The sequence below is a fragment of the Eptesicus fuscus genome, chromosome 15 (assembly GCF_027574615.1).
Source record: "Eptesicus fuscus isolate TK198812 chromosome 15, DD_ASM_mEF_20220401, whole genome shotgun sequence".
Classification (NCBI taxonomy): Eukaryota; Metazoa; Chordata; class Mammalia; order Chiroptera; family Vespertilionidae; genus Eptesicus; species Eptesicus fuscus.
Genome location: NC_072487.1, coordinates 845,304 through 854,246, shown reverse-complemented (window position 1 = coordinate 854,246; position 8,943 = coordinate 845,304). Strand labels below are relative to the sequence as shown.

Sequence of the window (8,943 nt, the reverse complement as noted above, 5' to 3'; positions counted from 1 at the left end):
CGGTTCCGAGGTGAGTCACTGTGCCAGTACCTAAGATGGTCGCTGGCCCATCCACCGCAGTGGCCAATGGAGGAGAAGCCGGCACGAACCCGGAGTTGCCCGGCTCCGCCATGGCGGCCGGGGGCGTGGCTTCCGGCGGCCCGCGCCTGCGAGTCGGGGTGGCCGGTCGGGCGCAGGCGGCGGCTGACAGGCGCTCCTCCTCCTCCTCGCCCTTCTCGTTCTCCTCCTCTTCCGACGGCGCGGCTGGTGCCCAGGCGGACTGTCGACCCCCAGCTCGCGGCCCTGCCAGGCGCCAGGGCCGCTCTGGGGGATGGACAAGGGGAAGATGGACGAGAATGAATGGGGGTACCACGGCGAGGGCAACAAGAGCCTGGTTGTGGCCCACGCGCAGGTGAGCGACAGACGTCGGCGCGTCCGGGACCCTCACCTTGCCCGACCGTTTCCGCGTCCCCCCAGCACCCCGCGGTGCGGGTCGGTTCCGCTCCTCCCAGACCCCTTCCCCTGTCCCCACAGTCACACCTCCCCCCTCGCGTCAGTTTGCGTCCCCACTTCGTCACCCCCTCCCCCAGGTCGGTGCAGCGTCCCCCAGTGTCACCCCCGCCAGGTCGGTGCCGTGTTCCTCCAGGTCACCTCCCCTCCCTCGAGTCAGTTCCGCGTCCCCCCAGCACCCGCTTCGGGTCGCTTCCGCGTCCCCGCAGCGTCATCCCCTCTCCCGGGGTGAGTTCCCTGTTGCTCCAGTGTCGCCATCCCCTGGTCAGTTTCCCGTGGCTCCCGGGCTCCTGGCGGCTGTGGGCAGAGGGTGCGCGGCGCGGGTGGGGAAGAAGTCCGGCGGCTGTGGACCTCCGCACGGGGCGGCGTTGCTGCTCTGCTGCAGCTGCTAATCGTGGAGCCTTGCCCAGACGCTTTTTGCAGAATCGTTTAGAATTGAGTTTCCCTTTTTTAAAACCTCCCGTCCTTACTCCTCCCTTTCTTAGTGAGGGTGAGAGTTTCAGAAAGTGCTGTAAGAACTCCCAGGGAGGTGACTCCGGGAAGAGAAGCTGTGGACTTGTGCGAAGGCCCAGGTCTCCCTGACCTGCTGCCGGCTGACACCAGCGGCAGGAATGCAGTGCTGGGGGAGGGGTCAAGAGCATGCGAGTTGGAGTCACACAGAACTGGGCAGAATCCCAGTTCTACCACGGCCTGGCCCAGTCTCCATTTCTGCATTTGCAAAGTGAACTAGTAACAGAACCCCCTTTGTGTAATTGCTAGAAAGATGAGCAGGAGCTGGACAAGTTACACCTGGCAAGTGAGGCTAAGATACCTGTCCCAGCCCGCCAGCTCCTATGGGAGGGCGCCGGGCTCTGCCATTCCAGTGCTGCGTGCCTGGGTCAGCTGTAGGGTAAGTTGCAGTCACCCCGCTGACCCCTATGTACTGCCACAGTCTGGAAACGTAAGAACTGAGACTACACGCTTTGCTCAAGATCTTTAGATGAATTAATAATGGACCAAGCTCACCTGAAGCTGTTCTCTGCGCAGTCAGCTGGGCCCCGTTGTGTTTCAAGGTCAGGCAAAGCATGGGGTGTTCCAGCATGAGCCCTTCTGTTGTGGTGGCGCAGAAGCCTCCCACAAAACAAATACTCATCTTCCAGTTCCTTAGTAAGACTGGATAGTGTGTCTTCACCTTGTGTAAAGCTCAGCTTTTCTAGTGGGGGCTAATGTACTGAGTTTCAAAAATACTGTTGGACAAAGGAGCAAGTCCCAGACTTGAAATACTATAAACTACGCCCACAAAATCAATCACCTCCCGAAACAGAAAGCACTGGGCTAAGATGGGTCACTGGTCAATGCTACGCAACATTTAGGGACTAGATTACACCAACTGCCTTCACGGTGGGAGCGCAGCGGCATCAGGCACTCACACGCCTTCGCCACCCCTTACAAGAGCCTGCTCACCTCCAGGGTGGTTCACCGCCCCGCCCCGCCCCCGCACCTTGTTGCATGCCTGTTGTTGGGGTGGTGGGTTTTTTGTTTCTTTTTTTCTTTTAAACTCAGTCACCAGGCTGCCCTGGACCCGTGGTTTTCATTCTGTATTTTAAATCTAAATTTGCTCTGCTATGCTCATGCCTGCCTGCCTGTTAAGTAGCTCATCATTTGAACTTGAAGATGATCTTTGTAAATAGTCGTGTAAGAAAGTGTTCCTACCAAGTGAAGGCACTGAGTAAAGGGAGGACTGTGCCCCTTGGGTGTGAAGAAGCCTTTGTGCTTTGCCCGGGCCTTGAGGACCGGGGCGGGGGGGGGGGGGGGGGGGAGAGTCCTGGAAGGCAGCCCTTCAGGTTTGTGCTGTGCCCGAGGAGAGGGTGTGTGCAAGTGGGAGAGAAGATGGACAACTGAGCACAGGATTCCCTCACCTGCGGATGGACTCCCCAGACCCCCTTATTCATTCCAAGACAGAGAGCTGCCTTCCCCACTTTTTGTTTTTAATGTATTTTTATTGCTTTCAGAGAGGAAGGGAGAGGGAGAAATAGAAACATCAGTGATGAGAGAGAACCATTGATCGGCTGCCTCCTTGCACGCCCCACACTGGGGATCGGCCCACAACCCAGGCATGTTCCCCGACCGGGAATCGAACCATGACCTCCCAGTCCATAGGTCGACACAACCATTGAGCCACAGCGGCCAGGCCCCACTTTTTTCTAGATCGGGAGATAGTCACTTTCTTGGAGAGGGCATCATGTACTTCTGATTGGAAGGTCCCTATGAAGTGAGCAATCTGTTTTCTCCTCGCCAGCTCAGAACACGGCGTGCCTCCAGGCAGCCAGTCCTGCAGCCTGGCATCTGCACTGAAGGAGCATGAGGCGAAAGAGCCTCCAGGCGTCGGGAGCTGTGAGGAGCATGGGGCTTGTAAAATGGGGCCTGCAGACGGAAGAGCCAAGTGCAGGCCACAGGAGGACCGTGGCCCGGGGAGGTCTCAGGGCTGAGCGGGAAGAAAGGACAGTGCGAGACCCTCATGGCAGACCAGTTCCCTGGCACATTGCTGTCGGCTTCCTGGTGGCCCCTTCAGGCATCCTGTGTCTGTCACACGCAACCTGGTGCTCAGCACCCTTGGGTCCAGCCGTGCAGTTTAACCCTTTCCCAGGCCCTGGCCCTTGGCCCTGGCGCCAGCCCCGTTGGCCCACAGCTTGGCACTGTGTCCCAGTGGGTGCCTGGAGGCCCATGCACTGACCTCATGCAAGGTCTTGGGCAAGGGCACTTTCCTTGTGGGCAGTGAGGGTGCTGTCACTCGTCCTGTGACCGTGCCACCCTTCTGCTCCCTCTGAGCTGTGTAGCGAGGCCAGGCCGCCCGCGTGTGCTGCGGGCTTTCTGTCCGTGTGGCTTTCACAGCTGCACTTGCCCGTCTTCTCCGTTGTCCTGTTGGCTTGGCTCGGGGTCCTGTCCTGTAAAGGTCACCATAGTCTGGTTTATAATTTGATCTCTTAAGTGTCTCCAATGGTGGTGGGCGTCAGCCGGGGCAGGCCAGGCAGAGAGCTGCCCCAGGCCTTGAGCCGCCCTCCGGCTGCCCTCACCTATGGGGTGCAGGGCAGACAGTGGCCCACTCCCTTCATCACACTAGGCTGCTGTGACAGAAGCAAAATGAAAGACCTGCCAACAAAGGCCATTTGTCAGAAGCACGTGGGAAGCTGTCATGTCTGATCTTTCAGGTTTTGCAGCCTTCCTAAGATTCTGGGGAGCGGGGTGGGGGGACGGGTGGGGGGACGGGTGAAGCCCTCTGGCGTTCGTCTGGGTCCTGATGATGCGAAGTTCCTGCAGTCAGGCCATCTGACTGCACCTTCCTGTCTTGCATTTTAGGATCTCTGGTTTGTAGGTCATACTTAATGTATGTGTCGGAAGCAAATAAGAATTGTTCTGTTCTATTGCTTTTTCAAAAATGACTTTTCCCAACTCCTGGGCCACTCCCTTCTTTCATTTTTTCCTGAATCTAGTTGAAAGAGTCTTAACCTTTTGTTGCCTCTAGATTTTTTAAAATTAGTAACTGATTCTGTATTTGAGATTTTTAATTCTATCCATACAGGTTGATAACAGTAGCTGTGACTTCTTTCTTGGTACGAACTCATTGGAGACTGCATGTGGCTCCCACCTGTTGCACCTGTGGTTGAATGACTAGGATTAGTTATTTCCCAATTGTGTTTCCTTTGGTGGTTTCCAGCCCTGGCCTTGGCGAGCGCTGAGCCCTGCTTTCCTAGCATCGAGGTCTGCCCAGCCAGGCCTGGTCTCCCAAGGTGGCATGGCTCCCCAGCCTCCTCCTCAGTCAGAACTCAGGGAGCAGCGGCCCCGTGTACCGTGAGGTAAGGAAGGTTTCTGCGTGTGCAGCAGCAGGACGACTGCAGCGCCGGCTGCCCCGCCCCCACACGCATGCATTTGTGCCCCTGCCCCATAGCCCTCGTGTGGCCTGGGAGGCCTGGGCCTTGTAGCTCCTCCAAGACTCACTGGCACCCATGCAGTGTTTGTCATTCCAAATCGTTCTGCTTCTCCTCTGGCTGTCACCCCGGCCATCCCTTCAGGGACCATCGAGTCTCCTCCGTTTCAGCCCCTGAGTGCCCTTCCCTGCCTGTCACGTGGATGTGTAACCACTGCCCCCTCCCCCCTCACGGTCTAGCTGCGCCTGCGTCAGCTGTGCAGTAGTGGTGGGTCCAGATGGGGCTGCCAGCCTGGGAAGGAGCAGGTCCTCCTTCTGGCCTCGATGGGCTCCCCTCGGCGAGATGTCTCGTCTGTTTTGTCTGAGGCTGTCCACCCAGCACCATGTCCCACCCCGTCTCCCAACCCCACTGTGGGTCCTGTGGTGGGTTACTCGTTGGGTCACCACAGGCGTTGACCTGGCCGGGTGTTGTCACAGATGCTCTGAGAGGCCACCCAGGTTGGGGCGGCAGGGCACCTGCAAAAGGCAGCCTCACTGAGAAGCACCTGAGCCATCGGACACCCAGGGCAGCGCCTCGAGGGTGTCCTCCTCTGCTGCGGCGGGTCAGCCTCCCTCTCCCGTAACGTAACGCGGCCGGGTCTGTGCCTCCTGGGGTCTTCGGGAGGCCCGGCTCTGGGCCGTCATCCAGTGGAAGCCTAGGCTGCAGCCTGAGACACCAGTGAGGGGGCCCGCAGGCCACGCCAGCCTCCCCTGGGTGTTTGCCTGGGGCCCTAACCCTTTAATTCCACCCACAGGTTCACTCTCTCTGGCTTCAGGTGGGCAGGTCTCCTTTTTAATATATTGGTTTTTATGGTCTTTTATTTGTGTTCAATATCAACTATTGCTTCCTCCTCACTTCCAGAAAGTTCTATATAATAAAACCCTAGTATGCAAATTGACCGAACGGCGTAAAGACCGGTCGCTATGACGCACTGGGGGAGTGCCGCTCAGCCAGAAGCCAGGCTCAGGGCTGGCGCCTCCACTGCGGGCGGGAGGTAAGGAGCAAGGGGTCCTGGACTGCGAGAGGGCACCGGCTGGGCTGAGCTCCCCCCCCTCCCCCCTGCATGAAAGCACCCAATATTTCCACACTAAGAAAATAATTTTTGTTAACACTCTGGTGCACTCCCTCCATTATGTGGTTTTATTGGGTACTTAAGAACCCTTTGGCCTGCCCAGTGTGGCTCAGTGAACCAAGACCCATGAACCAAGAGGTTACTGGTTTGATTCGCAGTCAGGGCAGTGTGGGGGGAGTGTAGGAGGTAGCTGAACGATGATTCTCATTGATGTTTCTCTCTCTCTCAAAAAAAATCAATAAAAAAATACATTTTTAAAAAGAATTCTTTGTTTCTGTTTTCCTGCCTTTTCACTCAGCCTTGCAGCCTAACAATGTAGAATACCCCTCACGGGCTGCAGAGCACTCTGGCGGCAGGGCCCCTCCCGTGCTGCCAGGCATTTGTGAGGCTGTGCTTTTAGAGCTATCCCGAGCCTTGCTTTCCGGGCATCCTGATGTTTCGATGACTTGATGTTCTCAGAGTGGATCGGAGGCACCTTTGCCAGGCCCACTCCCCCCGCCCCCGTCACCCCTGGGACCCTCGCAGCACAGGAAGCTTCCTGCTGCTTTGCTAAGTGACAAGTTGTACCCTAACTCTGTACGTTTTGAGGTTGTTGATATGTGTCATTTCTGCACTCAGTGACGTTTTTAGCTTTTTGAAATCACCGATTCTCACCGGGGGGCCAAGGTGCAAGTGCGTGCGCCTCGCTCCCTGTCCTGCTGTGGGCAGAGCTGCCCGGCCCAGACCGTCTTCTCCCTCTCACCCCTCTCTGAACTTCCTTGGCACCTGTCCTAGACATCGAGCAGGCCCATTTCAGACACCTGCGGGCCGATGTCTGGCTGGAGAGAACGTTTCCTTCCCAGCTGGTCAGACCCGCTGCAGCGGCAGCCCTGGCGCTCACTGGGGCAGCAGTGCCCACCCCCCTGGGCATCTCCCTGAGGGCAGCCGAGGCAGCCTGCCCTTCAGCCATGGTAGCCCTGGGACTAGGTGTCTTTCTGCCAACGAGGGCCCGTGAGGTTGATTCCGCACCTTTCTCTGCTGTCCATCTGAACGGGTGTTGCTGGCTCCACAGCTGGCCTCTTGGCATGACCTGTGGCCACCGGCCCAGCCCCGGCCCCCACAGGGCAGCCCCCACAGCCCGGCCCCCACAGCCCGGCCCCCACAGGGCAGCCCCCACAGCCCGGCCCCCACAGCCCGGCCCCCACAGCCCGGCCCCCACAGCCCGGCCCCCACAGCCCGGCCCCCACAGGGCAGCGGGGCTGGCCTTGCAGAACAGGTGCACCACTGAGTGTGGCTGTTTGTGGGGACTGGCCCGCAGGAGGACACTGTAGCTCCCGAGGGTGGGCTGGTAACATGGAGATCGTTTCCATTTTATTTAGAATTGGCCATACTTTTCTACGAGTAGTAAAACCTTTTGTACATTCTTATTTCCTTAAGATAAATTCCTGAGAGTGGGCTGGCTGGGTCAGAAGGCACAGGTATTCCTGGTTGCCCTGTGGCCCCAGTGTGTCCTCTGGTGGGGGCACCGGGTGTTCAGGCCAGGGGGCTGCCTCTGAGGTTGCCACCTCCAAACTGCTGCGGACACCCCCACGCTGCCCAACCCCTCCTGCACACCCGCCCCCCAGACTGCAGGCGGCACTAATCACCCTTTGCTTTCTTTTCCAATAGCGTTGTGTGGTACTGCGTTTTCTGAAGTTTCCTCCCAATAGGAAGAAGGTAAGATCTGTTGAGTTTGCCACCCAGGCACTGAAACAATGACTTAGGAACACTTTGATTTTATTTCTGATGGAGAAGTCTGAATGCGCATTATAGAGACTTAACTACGACACGGCATTCAGTCAGAACGTGGTGGGTCTGATTCCTGCAGGACCCAGTGCCTGGTGGGGTCACTGTGGGGAGTCCCTGGGTGCTGAGCTAGGAGTCGCCCGTTCAAGTCAGAGAGCCCTGTGGTTGGCGGGGACCCCGAGGGCCAGGTCTCAGCTTTGCGCTTCCCCATCTCTGAACATGAAGTCTGGGATGCTGGCAGGTAGGCGGCATTGCAGGTCCCACAGGCAGCTCAGATGGCGCCTTGGCTTCTATTTGCTGAGTCACCCAAGCCCAGGACCGGACACCCTCGGAGCTGTTGCAGCTCTGTAACCCCGCTGACCTCTGCGAGGCAGTGACCCTGGAGGTGGGGTGTCGCTGTGGTATTCATCCAAATCTCAGTGGGCGCAGGGCTCAGTCAGGGAGCCCTGCAGAGCCTTCCTCAGGGGGCCCTGGGGGAAGGGGCACGGCCCTCACAGTGGGACGGCGGGTGGGGGTGGGGAGTGGGAATTGGGCAGAACGGCCGTCCGTTTCTGTGGAATCCAGTGCAGACCAGAGCCGCCTGGGAGGCTGCCCCCAGCCCCCCTTCTCCATGCAGCGTCTGCTGAGCCCAGACCCACAGCTCTGGTCAGCTGTTCCTGCTTCAGTTCATTGAGGCGTTGTCTTCCCAGGCAACCAGCAATTTGCGTTTCCTCATTATGTCAGTGGCGTTCCCCGTGGGAATCCTGTGGTCATGCTGTCAACAAGGGGAGCTTTTGGTCCGGGGCTCTGGGCCCAGCGTGTGGCGTCACTGCGTGTGCTCTGGGCCTCTCTGTCGGCTTCATTCTCACACGTCACACTGCACGTGCCCTGGGATGCAGGCTGGGTCTGTGGATGCTGCAGTGCAGATGGCAGCCCGACCCAGGCCTTCCCTGGAGCTCAAGCCCTGTGTCAGCACCACCTGGACTGCCCTTGAGGACAGCTCTCTCGTTCCTTAGACCTGGCATGGACCGTGCGGAGTTCTCGCCTCCGCCAGGGCGAGGGACACAGGACTGATTTGCTGTCTCACCCAAATCTCATAGCTTATTGGCTCCTTAAGAACATCTGACTTGGGAGAAAATATTTTATTCTCTATTTAGAGGCTGAAGAATAAAATGTAAATACCTAGTGATTTTTGGACAGGAGAGATTTTCAAAGTCCAATTCCTCGGAAGCAGTGCACGAGCTGCTGGTGGAATCCACCGGTGTTCCTGGCACAGGGTGGGTCACGTGGGGCCCTGGGTGGAAGGCAGAGGTGGGCCTGAGAGCTGAGAGGACAGAAGCTCCAGTGGGTCTGGCGGTGTCTGGCGAGGCCAGGACCGCCGTCTCCTGCTTGTGAGGGCAGGCGGGGCGCCCTGGGTGTGACCCTCCGTCCTCCGCCCCCGCGTCAGTAAGGACTTCCTGTGCTTCTGTGTGTACCCCTCCGTCCTCCGCCCCCGCGTCAGTAAGGCCTTCCTGTGCTTCTGTGTGTACCCCTCCGTCCTCCGCCCCCGCGTCAGTAAGGCCTTCCTGTGCTTCTGTGTGTACCCCTCCGTCCTCCGCCCCTGTGTTAGTAAGGCCTTCCTGTGCTTCTGTGTGTACCCCTCCGTCCTCCGCCCCCGCGTCAGTAAGGCCGTCCTGTGCTTCTGTGTGTACCCCT

The 8,943-nt window shown here is 58.4% G+C and overlaps 1 protein-coding gene across 3 annotated transcripts in view; it reads left to right on the top strand.

The window, feature by feature from the left end:
- Positions 1-162: 162 nt before the first annotated feature.
- The window catches only part of IPPK (inositol-pentakisphosphate 2-kinase), a 68,463-nt gene continuing 59,682 nt past the window's right edge, over positions 163-8,943 (top strand). For 2 of the 3 annotated variants that reach the window (XM_008156868.3, XM_054727450.1), the window contains exons 1-2: positions 163-391; positions 7,153-7,200. In XM_008156868.3, the coding sequence (XP_008155090.1) occupies positions 311-391; positions 7,153-7,200 (129 nt within the window). In that variant the 5' untranslated portion in view covers positions 163-310. The remainder of the gene's footprint in view (positions 392-7,152; positions 7,201-8,943) is intronic. The other variant, XM_054727449.1, reaches the window with a different exon arrangement.